General features: G+C 45.6%; 1 protein-coding gene across 1 annotated transcript; it reads left to right on the forward strand.

The window, feature by feature from the left end:
- The first annotated feature begins 4593 nt into the window (after positions 1-4593).
- On the forward strand, positions 4594-22598 carry ACTR5 (actin related protein 5). The gene is made up of 10 exons (XM_071446671.1): positions 4594-5000; positions 5690-5919; positions 6792-6961; positions 8302-8519; positions 8846-9028; positions 10987-11109; positions 11627-11766; positions 12616-12748; positions 13205-13436; positions 21929-22598. Exons 1-10 carry the CDS (start codon positions 4617-4619, stop codon positions 21955-21957), a joined length of 1842 nt encoding a protein of 613 aa, XP_071302772.1. The 5' UTR covers positions 4594-4616; the 3' UTR covers positions 21958-22598.
- Positions 22599-23710: the final 1112 nt, after the last annotated feature.

Genomic DNA, 23710 nt, shown 5'->3' on the forward strand with positions numbered 1-23710 from the left:
GCTTTAATGTTCTTATTCTGTAAATATGCTGGTATGTAAAAATTTATTAAGTTGTCTAGTCTTACTGGTTAAAATGTAATTTAGAGCATTTGTGGAAACAGTTGGAGGCCTGGTACTAAGAGCAGTCACTACAGGCCAGAAATTGTGAATGTAAATGTAGCAAGAATAACCTGAAAAATCTCCTTCAAAACATCAAGAGAATTACTCTGTCCAGACAAAAGCCTGAGCACTCAACTTCAGTGTCAGGATGTGGCACAGCTATGTAAAATAGATATTTTGTCACTGATTTTGAACTTCCTCAGCTGGGATTAGATTTTTTTTCTCCAGTATTAGACCACAGTAGCAAGGCTTTATCCTCACAAGTGCAACAACAAGCTTATTATTTGTCTAAACCAAAGCCTGTTATTGGTTACTGACACATTAGAAGAAAGAATCAGGGATGGATTGGAAAAACAAACTGGAAAAATACATAAATAAATGAAAATGTATGTCTTGCTCCCTTTAAAACTTTCTATCAGCCTCAGCATAGAAGAATTCCTTACCAGCTTTCCCAATAAAACCCTCCATGCCTTTCCAAAAAGGAGAGGTGCAAAAGAACTGTGAGGCCAGAATTTAAAATGCACAGATTTAGAGGATTAGGCCTGCTTTCTGGGAGATTTTTGAAATAGAAACCTATAAAAATTACTTGTCCTTTGCCCTTCTTAAATCAAATTACCACTGAGAAAAGGGGAGAGTGCAAGAAGGGTAAGTAGCAGTTTAATTGTCTTATAAGCATTTTTAGCAGAAAAGCATAATAATTTATTTGGTTTTTCTAAATGCTACCACCAGTACTAAAAAACCTTTAGCTGCCTCTTGTGACAAGTGGCATGAACCTAAATATAGCCAGCAGAGTGCTTTAAAGAGGAAGTTAACTTTATGCAGCAGCATTTTACCTGATCAACTGCCCAGCTTACCTTCATTAAGCAGCAGCTGTAGCCAGATAATGGCGATGATCAGCAGCATGACAAAGGGCAAGCAGAACCAGAAGAAAAGCAGAGGAAAGGTCAGCTCGTTCACCAGAGGAACCAGGGGATATCTCATGGCTTGCTTCAGGTTACTCTAAGTTTAGAACAGGCCGAGTGCTCCCCTTTCTAACACCTTTTAATAACTCTCATTGCAGTGCTGGTGGTCACAGGAAAGGAGTGGTAAATCAGCAAAGGGGACAGCCCCGTGCTGGGGAGGGAGCAGCAGGGATTAATAGGGGATAAGAACAACTGGGAAAGGCCAATCGAGTCAAATGTTTTTCTTCAGCTGCTATTTAGAGGATAAATACAGGTTAGGAAGCTTTCCAGGCTTATGTTAAAACTGTGGATATAGGGGAGGTAACCAAGTGCTTTGGCCACTTTGAGACTGAGTAGCCAAGCTTCCTCTTGAGAATAAAACAGATTCAGCCTTTCAGAGAGGTGTAGAGGATGAGCAGCTACAAGATTCTTCTCCTGGGCTCTTATTCAATGTAGAGCACAAATATGTCCCATATAGACTCTATTTTTAGCCTACTCTCTATATCCTCATCTATTAGTTAATCCTTTAGGGAAATAAACCTTTATATTTTAATTGCCCTTCTGTCTCCCTTCCCTCCAAGAAAGGCAACTAGCATATTTTATAGGATGTGTGTCTATAAAAGCATTGCTTAGGAGTAAAGGAATTCAGCAGTGATCAAAGAAGGAACCAGATATGGACTTGATAACTTGATATTCATCATGCTGTGGGTTTCTCCTTCAATCAAATAAAGCCATAATCTATTGCTTACCTCAGAGAGGGTTGTTTGACTAGATTGTTTGTGTAGCTCTCAGGAGAAGAGAGCAGTGATGTAAACGTGCATTACAAATTATTGCCTGCATTTAATGTTCTTGCTCTGAGCCTGTGTTTGTTTTTATGTAGTAACAGCCCCTTGAAATGAGCCTTTTTAATCCCAAGATCTAAATGAACTCTGCAAATTCTTATTAATTCACATTAATAACACCTTTGCATGATAAAAGAAAGCTATTAGCCCTGCTCTGTGCATTGGGTAAACAAGTGAGAAAAGCCATTAAAGCCCTGAGCTTCAAGGATGCTTAATATTTGAGTCCCCATTTCACACAGTGGGGGTGGCAGGTTGGGGGCACCTTTGGAAATCAGGCTGTTGATAGTTTGTCTACAGTGCTGAGGAATGGAAAGGAGCTGAAGCTGTGATCTGTTTAATTTTAATGATGAATTGTGTCTCAGTGACACCATGGGAAGCCCTTGGAGTCTACGCTGGCTCTTCCTGAGCTGAGCCAGCCTGGGACATCCTTGCTGTCATGGCAGGATGGATCCCACCCTGGAACCCCATTTTCTCAGGGAATGAGGGGTGAAATAAGGGGGAAAGGCCCTCCCCATTCCCTGGCAGGTGGCACAGGAGTGGCAGATGCCTGTGCTGTGCCAGTGACCTCCTGGGCAAGTGGCACGGCCCAGGGCTGTGGGGTTTCACCTCCATACAAGCCACAGCCTCTGGGGAAGTTTCCCAGCCCAAGTTTAAAGGGCAGGGGGGCCCTGTGTGAAGGGGAGCAGGGGTACAGCCCAGCCCCAGGCTGATGGTGGCACTCACAAAATTGGATTTGTTACCTGGTGTGCAACAAGCCAATAATGGCACACTGGAGAGGGACATTGTTTCTTTCAGAGCTGCCCCAGCCAGGGTGCTCAGTGCTATTCCAGAAATCCAGCACACCTCCATGGACTTTCCCTGCCATTTTTATACACAGAAATTCAGAGTTAGTGAATTTCCAAGCACAGCCCCTCTTGGAAGTTAGGACTGCTTAGTGAGTTCCATGCAAGTTACATCAGCCCAGCAATTTCTGGGCATTCTCAGGGGGTCTTTTTTAGCACCATAATGAACATGTTCACCTCTAGGACACACGGACCTTGAGTATTTTGCCAAGTTAGCAATATATAGATAGACATACATCAACAGCTTCATTTGCTACATCCTTAAAGCTCTTGATGCCCTTGTCTAAGGGATGATCCTGCTGCCTGTTCCACTGATCAGATCTCCTTTCTTGCTCATTAGGCTCGAAAGCACACAAAGGTCTTACATCAAAGAACATCCCAATTTAAGATAATCTTGGCAGGTTCCACTCTAGGGGTGCTGGTGGGCAGTGGCTGAACATGAACCAGCTGTGTCCAAGGGCCCAACAAAGTCCATGGCACCCTGGCCTGTCTTAGGAGACCAGCAGGACCAGGAAAGTGATTCCTGCCCTGTGCTGGGCACTGGAGAGGGTCACCTTGGCTCCTGTGCCCAGGAAGGACAATATCCAGGGCTGGTGTGGTGGTGTTTGAGGGTCCCCAGGATGAGGGAAGAGATGAGAATTTTGACTTCATGTTTCAGAAGGCTGATTTATTATTTTATGATATATATTATATTAAAAGAAAATTATATACTAAAACTATACTAAAGAAAGAGAAAGGAGACATCAGAAAGCTAGAAAGGAATGAATAATAAAATTTTGTGGCTGCTCACAGCCTCCACACAGCTGGCTGTCATTGATCACCAAGTAAAAACAATTTCCCATGCTGGGTAAACAATTCTCCAAATCACATTCCAAAGCAGCAAAACATGGAGAAGATGAAGCTCCCCAGCTTCTCAGGAGAAAAGATCCTAGCAAAAGAATTTTTCAGAAAATATGTCTGTGACAGGCTGGATGAGGCCCTGGTCTGTTGACATGGTTGCCTGAGCTCATAGGTTGGACTCAATGATCTCAGAAGCATTTTCCAACCCAAAGGATCCTGTAAGGGATTGTCCCCTCTGCTCTGCTCTGCTCAGGTGAGACCCCACCTCACACGCTGGGCCCAGCTGTGGTGTCTCCAGCAGCAGCAGAAGGACATGGAGCTGCTGGAGCGGGTCCTGGGGAGGCCATGGCGCTCTGAGGGCACTGGAGCACCTCGAGACCAGAGAGAAGGCTGATTTATTTATTTTATGATATATATTAAAATAAAATTATATACTAAAACTATAATAAAGAAAGAGAAAGGAGACATCAGAAAGCTAGAAAGGAATGAATAATAAAGTCTTGTGGCTGCTCTCCTCCACAGCCTGGACAGGAGAAGGCGTGTGCAGACCTCATGGCACATTGCCAGTGGGTGAAGGAGCTGCAGTGGGTGAGGGAGGCTGGGCAGTGACTCTTCCTCAGGAGCTGCAGTGACAGCATAAGGGGGAATGCTACAAATTGAAAGAGGGGAAATCTAGGTTCAATATCAGGAAGATATTTTTTTACTGTGAGCCCCTGGCACAGGGTGCCCAGAGAGGCTGGGGCTGCTCCTGGATCCCTGGCAGGGCCCAAGGCCAGGCTGGACAGGGCTTGGAGCACCCTGGGATGGTGGAAGGTGTCCCTGCCAAGGGAGATCTTTTAAGGTCCATTCTATGATTCTGTGCTGTGTTGGCTGCTCCCTGTCCCAGCGGTTAGGTCGCCTCTCCCTGGAAGCACACAAAGCCCTCACATGGAGCACACCCGTTTAAGATTATCTCGATTATTCCACGATCCCGCGCCTCACAGCAGCGGCGCCCCGGAACCCCGGAGCAGGCCCGCGTTGCCGGCCGGACGCGGGCGGGAGGCGCGCCCGCCATGGCGGCGCCCACGCGGGTGTTCGCGTTCCGGGACGCGCGCTGGGCCCCGGACCCGGTGCTGGAGCCGAGCGCGGCCGTGCGGAGCCCGCAGCCGGCGCCGCTGGTCATCGACAACGGCTCCTTCCAGACACGGGCGGGATGGGCCTGCCCCGACCCCGCCGTGCCCGCCGAGCCGCTGCTGCGGTTCCGCTCGCTGGCGGCGCGGAGCCGCGGGGCCCGCGGCGGGGCCGGTGCAGAGACCCAGGTGGGGAACGACCTGGGCAGCCCCGAGCCCCTGCGCTGGCTGCTGCGCTCGCCCTTCGACCGCAACGTGCCCGTCCAGCTGGAGCTGCAGGAGCTGCTCCTCGACCACGTCTTCCAGCGCCTCGGCGTCTCCTCGCAGGTACGGGCGGGCCGGGCGGAGCCGCCTGTGGGTCCCGGAATGGTTCGGGCTGGAAGGGATCGCCCTGCCATGGGCATAGACAGCTTGCACTGGACCAGGTTGCTCAGATTTCTGTGGCCTGGACACTTCGGGATGGGGCAGCCGCAACTTCCCTGGGCAACCTGTGCCAGTGCCTCATCACCCTGACGGAGAGGAATCTTTTATTAGTATTTAATCTAAACGTACTCCCCTAAACTTACGGCTGGGTAATGCTGTTATTAGTAGTGTTTACTGACCACCTGCATGCCCAGCTGTGTTGAGAGTTGCTTCTCAGACCATGGAGCCCATTACCTGCATGGCAACACCAGTTTGAAAGCTTTACCCAGAGTGGAACTAAACTTCCACTGGTTTTCATTTGTGTCCTCATTGCATGGATTTTGGTTACTTAGATTTTTATATACGCCTTTAAAAGTCCATTCTCTTCCACCATCATGAGTTTATTCTTTGATTGAATTTGCATTAACATTTTTTTACCCCCTTAAGCACTAGATATGATTTAACTTTCATGATTAATATCTTGCACATAAAATGCTTTCTCATGCCTATTTTGGAGGAGTTTTTGCTGATGCTTAACAGAAGAAGCAGAGATAACTAACCCTGGCTTTTCCCTTCATACCTTTATTACTGTTCTTTCCCCTTGTCTCTCCCAGGGCTGTGTGGATCACCCAATTGTTCTGACAGAAGCAGTTTGCAACCCTCTGTACTCAAGGCAAATGATGTCTGAGCTCCTCTTTGAATGCTACCAAGTACCAAAAGTGTCCTATGGTGTGGACAGCCTGTACAGTTTTTATCACAACAGGAGGCAGAACTGGCCCTGCAGTGGTTTGGTGATATCCTCGGGGTACCAGTGCACACACATTTTGCCAGTCTTAGAAGGCAGGTGAGTTCAGAGTGTCTGATGTCTGGTGCAGCCACTGGCTTTTCAAGTGATGCAAATACCACTTCCTCCAGCCCTGCACTATTAACTCTTGTAGTAATTTATACTGATGAGTTAAAATCAGATCTGCAGATTTTGCTAAGTTGTGTTGAGTTTTGAATTGAAGAAGCAGGGCAGCTCTTGTAAATGTTGTGTTTTAGTTGTTTATTGTGCCTTGATGTGTACTTTCAAAGGGGGAAGGGGATATGTGCCCCGAGTGAAACTGGGCATTAACAAATGTAATTTAGGTTTTAAAGCAGCTTTGGGACAAAGGGAAGTGCTCTGTGTGTGAGACTTCTGCAGTGCTGGAGGCATTTACCATTTTGGTTATTCTGCTGCATTGCTCTACTGTCTCTTTTTGCTTTTTTAATCTTTTTTAATCCTTACTACAGGAGATGGCTTTATTATATCTGGTAATAAATATTCAAGTTTTACACTTGTCCAACCCCTAAGTGTTACAAAGGTTAAAAAACTACTTTTAGCACCACTTGTCTTAGAAGTGAACCTGTCCTTGGATGCGTTCTGTGTTAGAACAGAACATCTCCTTGCTGTAGCCAAATTTATTTAATATTTGGGCTTTTTTTTTTAAAGCAGAACCTTTCACAATAAAATAGTGAACCAGCAGTTATAAATAGTTCAAATAGTGAAACAGCAGTGATTTTGCTGTTGCCTGAGAAAAGCAGGTGTGTTCGATTCTCTGGTAACCGAACCTTGAGATACTTACCTGTGAATATTCATCTACACTTCAAAATCAACACTTTGGGGGGGAAGCAGGAGCTCAGTTTGATTTGCTGTGAATTCCCTGAGTGTGAGCTGTGTCTGTTTGCATTTTTGAGGCTGGATGCCAAGAACTGCAAGCGCATTAACCTGGGGGGGTGCCAGGCTGCCGTGTACCTGCAGCGGCTGCTGCAGCTCAAGTACCCCGGGCATTTTGCGGCCATCACGCTGAGCCGCATGGAGGAGATCCTGCACGAGCACAGCTACATCGCCCAGGACTACATCGAAGGTAAATCCAGCTCTCATTCACCACCTGCTACTGCTCACCTCTGGGGGTACCAGTTGTGGGTTTTTCTGGGTCTGGATTGAAGGCACTTCAGACAGTAGTTTGTGTTCACACTCAGGTGTTTGTTATTTCTTATCAGTAAAACATTCTCACCATGTGAGTTCAGCAGCTTTTCATTAGAAGGCACAAAGTGGCCAACAATTTCTTGGTACAAGGTCTTTTAAGACTAAACTATCCAATTAAGAGATGACACCTGGATTATTTTCCCTTTTAACTCAATAACTGATCCCAAAGAGCCCCCAGTGCAGACTTTTCTGCCCAATTACAAAATGCCACCCAAACCCATGAAGAAGAAGGAAGAAGAAGCATGAAGAAGAAACCCAGGATGACACCCTGTGCCCTCCATCTTGCTTCCATCCACAGCATACTAAAAATCCCAAAACCCTAAATTTCTCACCAAGTGATACATCTACACTACTCTCTAGAATCTGTTACACACTTTTGTGGATTCCAGTCTATCTTGAAGTCTGGGAAACTTTCTCACTTGATTGTTGTTGTTCTTTAACATAATTCCCCACTTGTCCTCAATGTTTTTAGTTTGTCCTCTCTACCCCTTGTTTTGAACTCGGCTCGAATTCTTTCAGAAATATTCTCCTTCTGTTTTGCTTTCTTTGTGGTAACCTGCCTTACGTTTAACAGCAGGTTAATATTTAAAATTAAGCCAGAAATATAATTTAACTACTACTATCGCTACAAAGAAAAGATTTGTATTGGTTCAGAGTTCTCTGTGAGTAAAAACTGTGATGGTTTCAGTGGAAAAGAATTTTAAAGGAGCTTTTTGTTTCTTTTATATGCCAACATAACCTCTTAGTGGGTTAGGATTTCTGTGTTTTGTATCTGCTTTAAGGTTTTCAAAGTTGCACAGGACATTTCTCATGACTGTGTGTGAATTAAATTAAGTTTTTTAATTTCCATGGCAAACGTCATCCGAAGTAGTGCCTGAAGAAAAGTGTTTTTTTAAAATTTGTCACTTTGAGCCTTCCTTAGAAATGTGTGAGCGCTCTCCCTCCCCTTGGGCAAAGAGACTTGCACTTTGTAGTACTCGGTGTTTCCTGGAGGTCAGAGCACTCAGAGCTGCTTGCACTGGCTTTGTGACCTGGAGGCAGCACTCAGAGGGGACAGCCAAGCTTGGGAACAGCTGCCAAGAGGTGACAAAATTCCGTGCTTGCACTTTTTTTGCCTTCTTTCCTCACCTTTCATCCTTCAGACGAGGTGTGCGCAACACTCAAATCGTTGTTTTGTGCTGCCAGAACAAAAAGTTGCTTTGCTTTCCAAATGCCCAGAGCTGCAGAAGTGGCGGTGCCCAGAGTACTACGAGGACAATGTGCACAAGATGCAGCTGCCTTTCTCCAACAAGCTGCTGGGCAGCACTGTGGCATCTGAGGAGAAGCAGGAGAAGAGGCAGCAGCAGCTGCGGCGGCTGCAGGAGCTCAACGCGCGGCGCCGGGAGGAGAAGCTGCAGCTGGACCAGGAGAGGCTGGACAGGTTGCTCTATGTGCAGGTAATGCAGGCAGAGGTGCAGTGTGGTGTCCTGGGAGGAGGACAGGCTGTCCTCAGGGCTTTATCAGAAGGTCACACATCGTGGTAAAGAAGCTGTGACTGTCATGGGTGTTCCCTGATAGGAGCTTGCCAAGGTTAGTTGTGAGTTAATAGAGATTATTGATGCAGGGGGTGTTTTCAGTTTCTGAACAGCACTTCTGGGAAATACTTCAAATGCTGTCAAAGTGTGCACATCATAGTCTCTAGTCATGCAAGCAGAGTGTCTGTACATCACTGCTGACTGCCCTTGCCCTGTCTTGTTCACAACCAACTCTAAACTGTCCACAGGAACTTTTAGAAGATGGTCAGATGGATCAGTTCCATAAAGCTTTGGTGGAGCTGAACATGGACTCTGCAGAAGAGCTTCAGTCTTACATCAACAAATTGAGTCTGTCTGTTGAACAGACAAAGCAGAAAATCCTACAGTCAGAAGTCAATATTGAAGTAGATGTTGTGGACAGCAAGCCAGAGGTAGGATGTTTTCACCAAGTTAATCCTCATTTTATCTCTGAATGAATTAAACTTCTGTGCTTGAAAATGTGTCCCTTCAGACTTCCATTGATGAACTAAGCTTTTTCTTTAACACATTGCAAGTCATTATTACGTTGGCAACTGCTTCTCTCTTTTCAGAGAGAATGTCTTGAGACAGCCATCCTTAACTTTCAGTAGTCTTCTATTAAAGATACACAGGAGATAAAGATACAACCCATCCATCTTTTTGTTAAAAAAGTATTTGTTTTCCTTTTTGTTCTTCCCCTTCAGGTGCAGAGAACTTAAATGGTAAACAACCAACCCTGCCTTCATTGTAGCTGTCTATTTTTGGTGGATTTAAGCTGCGTGTTCTGTTTTGGTTCCTTAATGAAAGATTAATTGCTACACTTGGTTGTTGGAGTTGTCTTGAAGATGAGGAGCTCCTTGTCTGCTTTGCCAGACTAACACAGGCCCAGCACACAGCAGCTGCTGCCCAGAGGTGCTCTAAGGCTGCTTGTGCATGTGCTTTTAATTGCCTTTCAGGTCACATAAGACAAAGCTTTTTTAGCTTTATCAGCCTCTATGAGCTGATGAGAAAAACAGAAAATTGAAACACAGAGGGGAGATTCTTATTTAGGTTGCCCAGATAAGCTGTGGTTAGCCCATCCCTGGAAGTGTTCAAGGCCAGCTTGGAGCAACCTGATCTAGTGGAAGGTGTCCCTGCCCATGGCAGGGGGGGAACTGGATGAGCTTTTGAGGTCCCTTCCAAACCAAACCATTCCATGATTATCAGTGCAAGAATCAGAATAATTATGCTTCAGCAAAATTCAGGGAGATGATGGGCTTGTTGTGGTGAAAAATCTTTCTGCCTTCTAGCAAAAGAAGATATTCTAGAAAAAAGAGAATTGAAAGATTAGCAGTTAGCTGTGATTTTTTCTCAGTGACTGTGGCTAAATTCCAACATCTCCCACACCCCTGCTCTTTGCTGGGTGCAATCTCAGACCTCAGAATGAATCCACAAGTTTTGTTATTTGTCTGTGCCTTGAGAGAGCACTTAGAATAATCACAAAATCCCTTTGTAAGACCAGATGTTCACCTGAGTCTGTGTATCTTTCTGGTTTTGTCTTTTTCCTTTTTATACAAGATTTAAAAAAAGCATTTAACAGGACTTCATGAGACTACATTTTTTGCTGTAACAATGAACACTTCTAAACTTCAGTTTGATTAATTGAATTCATTAAGTAGATATAAAATAGATACTGAGGAATGTTTGAAGGATGTCATTTTGGCTCATCCTGGCATTGCAACAAATGTTTCAAGTTTAAAATAACCAAAACAAATATTTAGTAACAAAATTCCAGAGGTAACATTGTAACACAAAAAAATGTAGATAATTAAAAACCTGTTCCTACCTCACAACAGGAGTCTTGTAGGATTTTGAGTGATGCTTTTCATTAGGACAGAGCTTCATGTCTGTGTAAAATAAAAAGGGATTTGGTGCACCCTGTGAGCAAATAGTAGACAGTTGAAACTCTCAAAAATTGTGTGGTAGCTTTGTAGCTAGCAAATATTTGTTTTCCAGTTCTGCACAAGCAAAATAGGGAATTTAGTGGTAATTATAGAGCAGTTAGAGGTGCTGGAAGGGTACCAGGTTTTAACCAATATAAAAAGCTATTTTACTAAGTTTTAATATGCTGTTATGCTTAGGACATGGCTGCCTGGGATCCTGGCAGTCAGCCTGGTGACTGAGGCCTGCATTTCTGAGCTGGCATTGGGATACATTTTTTGGAAGTGTTTGATTTTTGTGCTTGGTGTGAATGTCTGTATTTCTGTTTCCTGGGCATATTTGCCTTCAGGCGTGTTAAGAGTTGAGATTTGAGGAGACTGAGTTTTCCAGCTGTGTCACCAGAATTGAAATCACACTTGAGCTAAGCTACCATAACTTGCTCTGTTTCCAGACTCCTGACTTGGATCCACTGGGCAGTGAACAGTCCCTGGAGGATGTGGAAAGTATTAATGAGTTTGAGCCTTTATTTGCTGAGGAGCAGCCTGAGGTTGAGAAGCCAGTTGCTGCAGTGCAGGTTTGCTTTCTGTATTTACACCTTGTGCCAGGGGTTTGCATCCCAGCTGTCCAGCCAGTCTGCTGACATTTCTCCTCATGCAAACATTGTTTGCCTGCTCTTGGAAGAGATGCCTCAACTACCTGAACAGGACATGAAGAGAGAAATCCTGGCAATCTTAGCTGGTGGTTTAGGATGAGAATTCCCTCTTGGCTCACTCTGCAGGCAGTGCCTGCTGTAGCAGTGCTGTGTTATTAAGGGAAAAAAAGTGGTTTTGTCTGTGATCCATAGCCTGATATCCCAGTGGACACAGCTTTCAACTTGTGAGCTTGAGCCTTAGAATTAAGTGGCTCCAAGCAGAATAAATTATAGGAAAAGTCCAGCTTCCCTGACCTTTTGGAACCTTTAGTATAATGCTATTTCTCTGTGGGAGCATTACCATTTGTTTCTTTGTACAGAGTTGTTTGGAAACATTGCTTATTCTAGACTATAATTGTTCTTTAACATAATTCCCCACTACTTCTCAATGTTTTTAAAGCCCGTGTTTAACCTGGCAGAGTACCACCAGCTTTTCCTTGGCACTGAAAGAATCAGGGCTCCAGAGATTGTCTTCCAGCCCTCCCTGATAGGAGAGGACCAGGCTGGGATAGCAGAAACCATGCAATTTGTCCTTGAGAGGTGAGTTTACTGAACTATTTACTTCAAACAAGCTATTCTTCATTTGATACCAGCTTTTGAAATGCTGGGGGTTTAGCAATAATTTGAGAAAATATGTTGAATAGTTCTTTTTGGTGGAGTCAAGAATTGCAGGTTAGACATGTCTTCCTGAAAGCCACATGTAACTCTGCTTGTTTTAAGTCAGTGAGTCTACAAAGTTTTTTGATCTATAACCCCATCAATGATAAATTTTTAAGTATACACCTCCAATATATGTATATTTGTAAATTACAGCTACTACTAAACTATTATGAACGTGTTAAAACATACACAAAAATAAAAATTGAAGAAGAATGAGATCAAGGTGAAATAACCATTATTTAAATGTATTTATCAATTTATCTGCCTGCACCTCACTGGATTGTTTTGCACAGACCCCACTTTAGAGATCCCTGGTCCAACTTGTTATTGAGGGAAACAACAAACACTTGCAACAGTGAGCTGGCAGTCTCTGGTTTTGGGAGATTAAAATCAGGGGTAACATATTAAAGTTAAGATACAGGCACACCTGCTGGAGATTTCCAGACAAATTAGCATTGATGAAATATCACCCCTGAATTGAATGAACATTGGGCATCACATTTTCTGAAAGGTAAGAAATCCAGTTGATGATTTATGGGGAACTGAGTACTTTCAGGGTTTTTTCTGCCACCCTTTTAATTTCCAGAAAACAAAGAAAGTTTTTGGTGCTAGGAAAATGAAGTTTCTCAAAGTGAATCCTGGGACAAGGTACCAGCATTCCCCACTGCTGTTCCAGTTCACAGGGCAGAGGTTCTTGAGAAAAGCTGAACCTGTTCTTGCTCTTCACAGGTATTCCAAGGAACAACAGGCTATCCTTGTCCAGAATGTTTTCCTCACTGGTGGAAATACAATGTACCCTGGACTGAAAGCCAGAATCCAGAAGGAACTCCTGGAAATGAGGCCATTCCAGTCATCCTTTCAGGTGTGTGTTTTGCCATGTGTTTATGTGAGCAGCCTGTTCTGCTGTGCTCAGATGGAGTTGGGTGAGGTGCAGAGCAGGGGCATGGAGAGGGTTTTAAGGCAAAAGTCTGCAAACAACTTTTTGACCTGAGAAGGTGCAGGTTAAGCAAAGATTCAGTTGCTCTTTGTGAAGACAGCATAGTGAGTAGGGGAAAGGAAAGTCTGCTTCTGCTAAAGGACCATGCATACAAAAGCACATTTGGCTGGAAATTTGCAAATTGATTGCTTAGGAATTGATAACAAGGTGAAAACACACTTGAACCCATTCCTAACATTACTCTTTCTGAGAGACACTGAGTAATCAGCTCAAATTTGTGAAATTCAGGTGTGTGTGTCACATACCACTGTAACCAGGGTGAAAAGGGCTTCCCTTTCCTGTGCTGAATTGACATGGTTGTTCTGTTTTCCTTCCATCCAGGTTAGCCTTGCTTCCAGCCCTGTCCTGGATGCCTGGTATGGGGCTAGGGACTGGGCAGTGGAGCACATGAACCGTGAGGAAGGCTGGATCAGCAGGAAGGACTATGAGGAGAAAGGGGGGGAATACCTCAAGGAGCACTGTGCCTCCAACGTCTACGTCCCCATCCGCCTTCCCAAGCAGGCCCCGCGGGCAGCAGAGGCTCCAGGCAGAGCCTCGGGCACAGGGAACCCCGGTGAGCAGGCATAGCCGTGTCCTTGGCACCCTGTGGCTGCAGGGAAGGGTTCCTGCCGAGCCACAGGGCGGAGCCTCGCTGCCTGCTGAGCTCCCATCCCGGTCCTTGGCACAGTGCAGTGCTGCTCACACACAGCAGCTCGTGGAGGGTGAAAACTCCCTCTTAGAGACTGTCCTGGTAAGGCTCAGGGGTTTTGGAGAGTGAGTGTTTTACAGCTTTTTAGGATGTAATGAAATGTCCTGGTTTTAGGTGGTTTTTATTGCAGCTGGGCTGTAGCAAGGCAGGCAGCCCAGCAGGTGTCCCCCTTGCCCGTGTCACAATCGTCTGTCGGGACATGTCGGGCAGGTCGTGCTGCAGGACACCAGGGGGCTGAGCTCAGCCCTGGCTGCCGAGACCTCGTGTTCCATCTCCTTCCTGCTAAACCAGCACCAAATAACCACGGGTGCTTCTTGTCTCCATCGGTGTCAGAGATAGCGATGCTGTGGCTGAAACTGGAGAGCTGGGCACATGCAGACACAACCCTCCACAAAGCACAGTCCAGAGGCACTGCCAGACCTTCTGCTGCCCTGGAGTGGTTCTGCAGGCTGAGCAGGGCAGCTCTCTGATGGGACTTTTTGATCAGAAGTTGTTGTAGCAATAAAGCAAAGCTTTTTGCTTTACCACTAATTTATGTGTTTCAGTGATTCCACCTCTTTAGAGCTATGACAATGGGTTTGATTGGTTGTACTTTGCTTAAAAACAAAGGTTTGCAGCCCAGCCCTTGTCCTGCTGTACAATTTGCCTGTGAATTCAGCTGTCCCACTGAACAATTTGTTGCTTTCCCAAAAGAATAATCCATACTGAATGCTGAGCCTAAACCTAAGGAGACTCCATCACTTTGGCAAAAGCTGGAAAAGGTAAGGCAATGGGGAAAATATCCAGACTAACTGATATAAAGAAGGTGTAGAGGTGGTGTTTGGTGTCCCCAAGGACTGCAGAGCATCAAGGTAAGTTGTCATCTGGCAGATTCAAAAGCAAAGAACATGAGGAACTTGCTTATGCTGAAGTTGATTGCCACACAATGTGATTCTTGGATTCAAAAGTATTACTGAGATTTACAATTTTTTTAAAAAAGATTCATTTGTGAGCAAATATTGAGGTCTGTGCACTGAGTGTTCTTCTGAGTGTTGCAGACCTGCTCTCACACAGTTCCTGTGGCACCCAGCACTGGCCAGTCCCGGGTGGGATGCTGCTCCTGGTGGCCCCTGCCTGCCCCTCACAGGCTGTTGGGCAGGGCAGGAGAAGGGAGCTGGCTGCCTCCAGGTGACCTCAAGTTTGGATTATTGATCCTATCCCTGGCTGCCTGGAGGCAGGTTTTAGGACAATTAAGGGAATTCTGTGGGTGGTAAAGAATGTGGAAAAACGTGCTGTGCTGAAACCAGCCAAGTTACACATGAAGGTGTCTTTTCTGATCTCAGTGACCTGGAGTCAATGCTGTCCCATTGCTCTTTGACCCCTCTCTGACCCATCTTTAGCTTTACTTTAGGCAGAGGGACTACCCAAGGTATGGAAATAATTCTGATACTTGGTGTTGCCTGCTAAATAGATGAGTGTTGTGCATAAAACTCTTCCGGAATGAGGGCCTGAAAGGGCATCTGTAATGCATGATTATGTGACTTTAATCTATGGCCAAATCGTGCCTGCCACTTCTCTTGCATTAATTCAAAGCAGAGCTGTCTAATTCTACAAAGAGGTGCCAGAGCAGCTGCTTAAACAGCTTTAAGGAAGCAGAATTTTATAATCTCCTGAATATTAGTTGTTAATTTGTTACTTTGTGCCACAGTAGCCAGAGCCACTGATGAGCTTGGACCAGGTGATCACTGTCACAGGCTGCTCTGAGTGTGCTGGTGGCCACTCAGGTGCTTGGAGCAGCACCATGCAAATCATGAATGATGCAGAATGGGATGAATTTTGGCCATTTCAGTTCAGTTCCCTGGTAATGATTTGCTGTGGTGCTACCTGAGCATTGTTGCTGGCAGGAGAGAAATGGAAGGAGTGTGTGGTGCTGAGGGCAGCAGGACACAATGGTGTTGTTTCAGACAGTAGTGTTGGAGTCCTGGTGGAGCTTCACCATTGGGACACTTGTGGCAAGGTTTTCTCACCCCCATGTGCAGAAGAAATTGGTTTTTTTCCATGTGAGTAGCACAGGGCTCTCCAAAGCCAGAAGGGGCTTGGGCTGTCTCCTGTCATTGGTTTGTGCCCCCTGAGAGGGGAACAGGCCAAAAGACACCTGCTAGGCCTCTTTTTAATGGGACTTTTGGTTGTGTGAGGAGCAGTAGGAGGAAAAATAATCCTGCTGTGGAGAGGAATCAAAGTGCTGCTGTGAGAGCCTTTGGCAAGTGATGGCATGGCTGCTGTGGAGTGAGCTGCTGTGCCAGCAGCCTCAGAACCATTGCTGTGCTTGTCCTGGCAGTGTCCTCCAAGCTGACCCAGGGCAATTGCCAGGTCTGAGATGGTCAAGTGGCTCCCATTTGGTCCTTGGTAAATGAAGTTCAAAGCAACTGTAACCTGGTTATACAATTGAGTTATGCCCTAATTCAGGTCAAAGAATACGAAAGTACAGTTTCACAGCAGTGCTGAGTTTGGTCTATTTAAAAGAGAGCTCAAACTGGGTCCCACCTTTCTCAGGGTCCCTAAGATCTGCTCTGGGTGGAAACACCACGTCAGTGAGCAGCCCTGGAGACTGAGCATCCATCACGTGTCCCATGGCCCAGATTTCCTTTGGAGCTGCCTACAAGCCTCGCTTTGGGGCTTCAAGGCTTCTTATGCTTCCTGTGCCATAGCAACTTCAAACATGTTCTTTGCTAAATCTCTGCTAGGACACAAAGATTAGAACTCTCTGCTCCAGTTATTAATCTCTGGAATACTTAATGTGCTGTGTAAGACAGCAATTCGGAAGAAAGAGAAGATGCCCGTGAAGTGTCACTTAAAATTTAGGATTATCCCTCCAGAGACAGCCCACAGTGATCCTCTGGCAGTCAGTCATAAACCACAAGTTTTGAAGCTTGTGTGGGATGAGCAGGGGAGAGGAGAATGCTGTAATGGATTTAACATTATCCCCAAAGTCATATGGTGGGATTTCCAGCCGATGGTTGGGAATGCCAGGCACAAGCAGCTGTGCTGATCCCCACTGCTCACTCCCACGGCTCTGTGCAGGGGGAGAGCTGCTCCCTGAGCATCAGCTGCAACAGAACTGGGGTTTAAATGGCTCAGACCCTGAGCATGGTTTGCCAAGACATTTACAGCTCCTTTCATTGCTTTTCAGGCACTCAGCTTCCTGTGTGTAGTTGACAAACACCTTTTCCCCCTCCTTGTTCACACAATCTCAGCCCTCGTGTTAGCAAGGTGTCAGTTTCAACGGATTTTTTGGTTGTTTATTTTTAAGTTATATTGCTTTTTTACACCCTTAGGGGTCTTTTCTTTCTCTTTTTGAGCAGGGCACTCAGTTCCCATTTCCTAATGCAGCAGAGTCCATGGTGAAAGAACCATTTTCATGGATCCAGCTCATAGCAATATTTGCTTGTGACAATTCACAGCTGTTGCTCTGCCCTCAGTTCTGTCTCAGCAGAGCCAACCTGAGAGTGATGCTGGCTGAGGCTTTCACAGAGTGCACAGCTCCTCTGGGGAAAGGAAGGAGGTCAAGTAAAATCATGGAGACTTGGTCCATCTGCTCAATGCATAGTGTGCCAAGTGGAAAAATCTTCAAACCACTCCTTTCCTGAAGCCAGCAGAAGTGTCAAGCATGGTGAGACTCACTCTGTGCAGGTCTACTTTTATTTTTAAGCAATTGCTGCTCCCCACTATCAGAGCGTGAAGCAAGCTGGATTTATGGTCTGACTGAGAAACTTTTGTGCTCTTAAAATTCCTGGGTTTAGTCAGGACAATATTTTTTTTTAGCTTTTTAATTATTTCAGAACTGAGGAGAAGTATGAAACAGCTTCTTCCTTCATCTGACAGGAGCTGAATATGCAGTGCTGATGGGGAAAGCATTTTTGTGTTGCCAGTGATGTTCTGTGAAGGCATCCAAGTTTCTGCACTCCCAGTAGTCAGGCTGTTAGCTCAGGAGGAAGCTCATCCCCAGGGAAGCTTGTGGCAGGTCTGGCTGGACAAATGAGCATCAGAACATGCAAGGAAAAAGTGTGGCTTTGTTCAAACCTATGTCAACTGAATTCCTTGATGAATTCCTTGAGGAATTCTCTCCTTGAGGAGAGAGACCCTTTGGGAAGCTCCTCTTGTTTGAGCTTTTTAGGAATATTCTGGGTGATAGAGTATTGGATAGCAGGGAGACCATGGGGCATTGGGTGCCTTCCTTATTTAGGTTTGGGGCAAGGATGCATGGTGGATCTCTGAGTGGCAGAAGGTTTGAGGCATGATGGCAACCTGCAGCCCCCAAAGGGCTGTGGTGGCACTTTGCTCAGTGCCCTGGTGCCCAGGAGGGTTGAGAGGCTGTTGGCTGCAGCAGAGGCTGATTTCCCTCTCTCCAAACAATCACCCTATTTCTGCAGCTCTCCCTGGAGTGTGCTCTCTGCTCCTAAATGGCTCCTTGTGCCAAGTGCAAAAAATGCCCTGTACAGGCCTGGGAGGCTGGGCACTCACTGCCTTGTCTGAGCTTGCTTGGCAGCAAGTTCCAGTCTGTGCAAGTGGTTTTTGGGTAGTCTTATCTTTCCACTAAACATTTTGATGTGGAGGTTTTGTTCTTCGGGGTGTTTTCATTCCCTTCAAAGGAGAATACTAATGGGTAAAACTGTTCTGCCTCAGTGACACTTTTCTGCACCTGAACAGCAGCCCCAGATGAAGAACAGTCCTGTTGGTCTGATCTTCCTGCTCTGCTTTGGAGGCTTCACAGGGTTTCCCCACAACATTTTAGAAATCACTCAGTCCCTACTAGAAAGCCCAGAAGTCCCCTGTGGTACACAGAGGTCTCTGTCACCCCCTCACCTTGAGCACCTGCTGCCTTTTAGCATTTAGTCTGCTACACTTAGATAAAGCCACCTGATCTAGAAGCCATCAACTGATAAAATCTCAGTGCTCCAGAGGCAAAGTGCCTTGAGAGGCTCCCAAAGTGCTTTCTTGAGCACATCCACAATGACATGTGACCTTTAAACATAGTTGTGTTCCCTGTGCATTAGCACATTTCTCCTGGCTGACATTGCTTCTCAGCTCTGGGAAATACATTTCATATCCTCATCCTTAGCTAAGTTTATTTCTCCCATTCTACAACTTGGTTAAAATATACCCCACTCCTCCTCTCACCCCAGATTCCTGCCACATACCTGGCATTCTTTCATCCTTAATGAGATGAAGGAGTGGGGGATTTCACCCTCCTGGAATTTTAGAGGAATACTAAGTGGATTTCTCATGAAAAGCCCCATTTAGGATAGAGTCTCCCTGAAAGATAGTCCATGACAGCAAACCTTGCTTTTGCTGGTAATGGTGAGCAGAGTTTTTGCCTCCCTATTCAATAACTACCTTCTGCTTGGTTTTTACAAGTGTTGTCATTGATGGAGACCCTGTTGGAGCAAGTTCCCAGTAGAGAAAGCAGAAAGTAGATGGGGAGACCAGCAGAACTCAGGCTGCAATGTGGCCAAACTCTCCATATAGACACCATAAAGGGGGTTAAGTCAAAATAGTTTAGTCCAGACTCAGTCATTTACTTCCCTTAATAAACATACAGGTTTGTTGTTCCTCCAGCCTGGTCCTGGAAGTGAGCTCCAGGAGATGTTTGTGGGGAAGTACAGGAATAGGAGCAATGTGATGTGTGTGTAAAACAGGGAGGGGATGGGAAACCATCCCAGCTGGTCACTGCTGCACAGCCAGGGACACAGGAACACAGTGCTCCTGGAGTGGGATCCATCCCACAGCCCTGTCCTCTCACACATGTTGGCAGGACAGGTGAAAGCATCCAAATTACAGCAAGGATGATGAGTTTGGAGTAGCAACACCACGTGGGACTGAGCATCACACTGGAGTCCTGGACTGGTATTGTATTTGCAGGGTACCCCCATGAAGGCAGGAATGATGAATCTGACTCCATGTTCTCAGAAGGTTAATTTATTATTTTATGATACTATATTATATTAAAGAATATTAAACTATACTATACTAAAGAATACAGAAAGGATATTTACTGAATGCTGAAAAGATAATAATGAAAACTGGTGACTCTCTCCAGAGTCCTGACACAGCTTGGCCCTGATTGGCCAAAGAGTGAAAACAACTCCCAGCAGAATGCAATGGAACAATCACCTGTGGGTAAACAATCTCCAAACACATTCCACATGTGAGCACAACACAGGAGAAGCAAATGGGATCAGAATTGTTTTCCTTTCCTCTGAGGCTTCTCAGCTTCCCAGGAGCAAAACCCTGGGCGAAGGGATTCTTCCAGAGAGTGGGAATGCCACAGGCTGGGGATGCTGCCGAGCCTGCAGCCCCAGGCTGTGCCAGCCCCAGGCTGTGCCAGCCCCAGGCTGTGCCCAGCAGTGCGGGGCTGGGAGGGGGCACAGCCAGCCTGGCTCTGCTCCTGCCCTGCCAGAGGAGCACAGGCAGCAGCAGGAGGAGCTCCTGGCTCCTTTCACCCAGCCCTGCTGTGGCAGGCAGCCACGGGCTGTCCTGGCTGCCTTGGGAACAATGGGGAGGAAGGCTTTGATTCCAGCAGCGATGGACACCCTCGTGCTCCAGGGTGGTGCCGATGGAAGGAACTGGGGGCTCGGTTATTTGCTTTTATCCTTTGTTAACCGCTGCTAACTTCTTGTTGTGGGAACTGCTGTGACTCCTCTGGAGGGTTTATTTATGCTTTTTGCCTTTGATATCCAGCCCCGGGAGTGTCCCCTGGCCTGGGAACGGGAAGAGCTGAGCTGGGCTCATCCACCCGAGGCCTGGGGCTGCTGTCCCGCTGCCCTGGCACCGCACATCACCCATTGTGGGCAGTCCCCGGCCTGCTGGGTTGGATTACTCTTAGTTTTTCAGAGAAAATAGAATAAAATATTTATTCTATTATCAGTCAAAATAGAATACTTTATTCTATTATATGTCTCGATGAAAGGTAAGACATAAGACATGTAGAACTTAATTCTCTTCTATCAGAAACTAACTTATTTCTTGGTGATAACACCTCATAAATGTTTTTCAGCCTATGAGCTTTTGCTACACAATGTAGCAACATTTGCTACACATTGTAGCAAAATTGTGTAAACTTTCTATCAGGTTTCAAGAATTCTTTACAAATCTATTTCCCCACGGTGATTCGTGCCCAGCCTCGCCCTCCTGTGCCTCAGCGATGTCCCTGGCCAGCAGCAAAGGTGGCTGAGAGCAGCTGGCGGTGCTGCAGCGCCGGCAGGGGGAGAAGATGCGACTGGGCATTCTGGAGTTCTCAGTAGAGAAGGACCAGGAGGATACAGAGCTTTTTGCGCTGGGTTCATGCTTCAGGTTCATGCCTGGGAGAGGTGGGGATGCTCCATGTGTGATCCTGGAGAGCTCTGCTCAGGCGCCCTCCCCCGGGGGCTGCACTGAATCCGGGCTGCCAGGGATGATTCCCCAGCTCCCCAGGGCTTGGTTTGCCCCTGTGCTGTAAAACTGACACATCCATGCCCTTTACCACAGCTCCTGTTCACAGGAGGCTCTTTCTGCCCCTTGCTGCCCTGATCCATTTGTCTGGGTACTGGGTGAAAACAGCTTTTATAATGATGCAAAAATGGAGGGAATAACTCATATCTGAACTCCCCCTGAGCCCAGTCTCTTGGATACATGCTAGGAATCTTAGTTAATGCTGTTTTTCACCACACAACAGATTCCCCAGGCAGCAGAGATGACAATTCCCAGGAACCATCAACCCCTTAAGTGTGTTTACCTAACTCAAAATGCACTTTATAACATTATATCACCTTCAACCCACTCTGCAATTTTACATGCTGGGATTTGAAATAGGTACAAGCACTGGTTGTGCTCTGTGTCTTACAGAGGGCTTGGAAATGTGTATTTAATTATGAATTTAGGAGCTGTGGATGGGAGTTTTACAAGCAGTGTCACTTCAGTCACAGGAGCCAACAGCAACCAACAATTGATTTTATCAGGTATTAAAGTGCACCCTTACCCTCTGGGAAGCAGGGCTTAGAGAGGGGTTTTATCTCAAGCTCTGGGCTTTATTCAGAGGGGTTAAGTAGATGGTCACTGTTTCAGGACAACTTGAACTTCCAAGTGCTCTCCAACACCCCTCTGCAGGAGCTGGCAGCAGGGACTGAGCCACAGAGCCAGTGGGAAGTGGAGCTGGTTCACATGGCAATGTCCCTGCTCTGGAAAAGTAGATATTAAGAAAACAACCCCAAAAATCACCCCTCCAAACACCACTGCTGTGATTTTGGACTCAAAATAGCAATTTGGTGTTTCCCATAGAAGGAACCCTCCGTGACTCGTTCTGAGCAGCCCCCCTGACCGTTTCCTATTTTTCTTCCTTGTAGGCGGCTGTTTGAGCAGCTCCAGCTCCTGAATTGAAGGAAGTGTTTTCCTGAAATGCAGACAGAAATGCTCCTGGGTTTTCTGGCTCAGGAAATCAGTCTTCAAATCTGAGGCTGACTTTGGAGCCACGGACACCAACAGTCCCCACCAGGCTGGTAGGAACTGAGTCCAGCCCTGCCAGAAGTGACAAATTCCAGTTCCCTGCTTTGCAGAATTCATGTCCTTGACATATTTTTGTTTCACGGGCTTTGTCAGAAAATGTCCAACCAGGCTGCCCCTTCCTTTCAGAAGAAGGCACTGTGGCTTACATCTAAAAAAAAAACCCCTTGTATTTTATAAATTATAAGATATATATAAATATTCTATATTATATATATAAATATTATAATTTTATAGATTATAATATATAACATATATTTATATATTATAAATATATTATGATATATAAATATAATATATTATATCATAATATATATTATTTCAGATTATTATAAATATATATTTATAAATATGTATTATAAATTTATATATTTTATATAAATATATTATTGTTGTAAATATATATATATTATTTCAGATCTTCCTGGAAATTAAAGCAAAAGTATGTTTATTTTTAAAGTGGTTTGCACCTTCATGCTTCTGCTTGAAAATAAAAAGGTTGTACCTCTCTCAGTCTGGTATCAGTTTCTTCTGAGATGTATAATTCAAATATTTTGAAATTAAGTGCAAGCCTTTAATGGCACAATTTTTTAGTACCACTGCCACAACTGTTTAGACATAAAAGCCATTTGATTACAGCTTTATGTTAAATGAGGAACCATAATTAATATGATCATGTTTAATTTCTGCCTTACTGAACAGAACGATGGAATCATTTTTCCAGAGAAAAGAGAGTTTCCTCAAATGAGTAAATGACAAAATTATTAAAATAATTTAGCTATTGGAAAGAGAAGTTTAAGGCATTAGATAGGATGGATGCAGGATATAAAATGCAGAATGCCCTGCTTGAGATGTGGAGAGAGAATTCCATTTCATGCCCACAGCATCCTCCCTCCCTGGTGTTGTGGTTTGGTCTCAGCTCCATGGAGCCATTTGCTCCCTGCCCCACTGTGAGGGTGAGAGAAAAGTGAGAAAACTCTTGGGCTGAGATAAAGGCAGTTTAATATGGGAAGCAAAAGTCACTCATGCAAGCAAAACCAAACAAGGAATTCATTCCCCACTCCCCACGGGCAGCAGGTGTTCAGCCCTCCTTAGCACGAGTGCCTGGGGAAGACAAACACTCCAAAGCTCCCCTTTCCCTCTTCTCCCTCCAGCTCTGAGTGCTGAGCATGAGGCCCCATGGGCTGTGTGTCCCTGGGCCAGCTGGGGTCAGCTGTCCCACTGTGTCCCCCCAACACCTGCAGCACCCTGAGCTCCTGGCTGCTGGAATGGAACAGCCTTGGCACCCTGCTCTGCAGGAACTGAAACACCCCTGTGTTATCAGCACTGTGTCCAGCACAAACCCCAAACAGGCCCACAGCAGCTTCTGGGAAGAAAATGAACTCCATCCCAGCCCAAACAAATACACCCAGGTGCAGGTGGAGCAGTGGATTTTCCAGAGTTGTCCCTTTTCCTCTCAGCATTGTTCCATGGAAAACAGAATGAAAAGCCTTTGGTTGTCAGAGCTCCACAAGACATGGAGTGTAACTGAAGTTTCAGGTCTGACTTATTTTTAATAAAAAGTCAGAGTGCAGCTCTCATGGACATAGAGATACTGAGGCTCACTTTGGAGGCCAGGCCTTTTG

Source organism: Agelaius tricolor, unplaced genomic scaffold (genome assembly GCF_023055355.1).
Source record: "Agelaius tricolor isolate 1412-34295 unplaced genomic scaffold, bAgeTri1.0.p SCAF_23, whole genome shotgun sequence".
In the NCBI taxonomy this organism is placed as follows: domain Eukaryota; kingdom Metazoa; phylum Chordata; class Aves; order Passeriformes; family Icteridae; genus Agelaius; species Agelaius tricolor.

Bases quoted from the DNA above. Each gene is read 5' to 3' on its own strand.
- ACTR5 (XM_071446671.1), top strand. From the start codon at position 4,617: ATGGCGGCGCCCACGCGGGTGTTCGCGTTCCGGGACGCGCGCTGGGCC. The intron at 5,001-5,689 runs GTACGGGCGGGC...TGTCTCTCCCAG, and splicing joins GCCTCGGCGTCTCCTCGCAG to GGCTGTGTGGATCACCCAAT. The intron at 11,110-11,626 runs GTTTGCTTTCTG...ATGTTTTTAAAG, and splicing joins AGCCAGTTGCTGCAGTGCAG to CCCGTGTTTAACCTGGCAGA.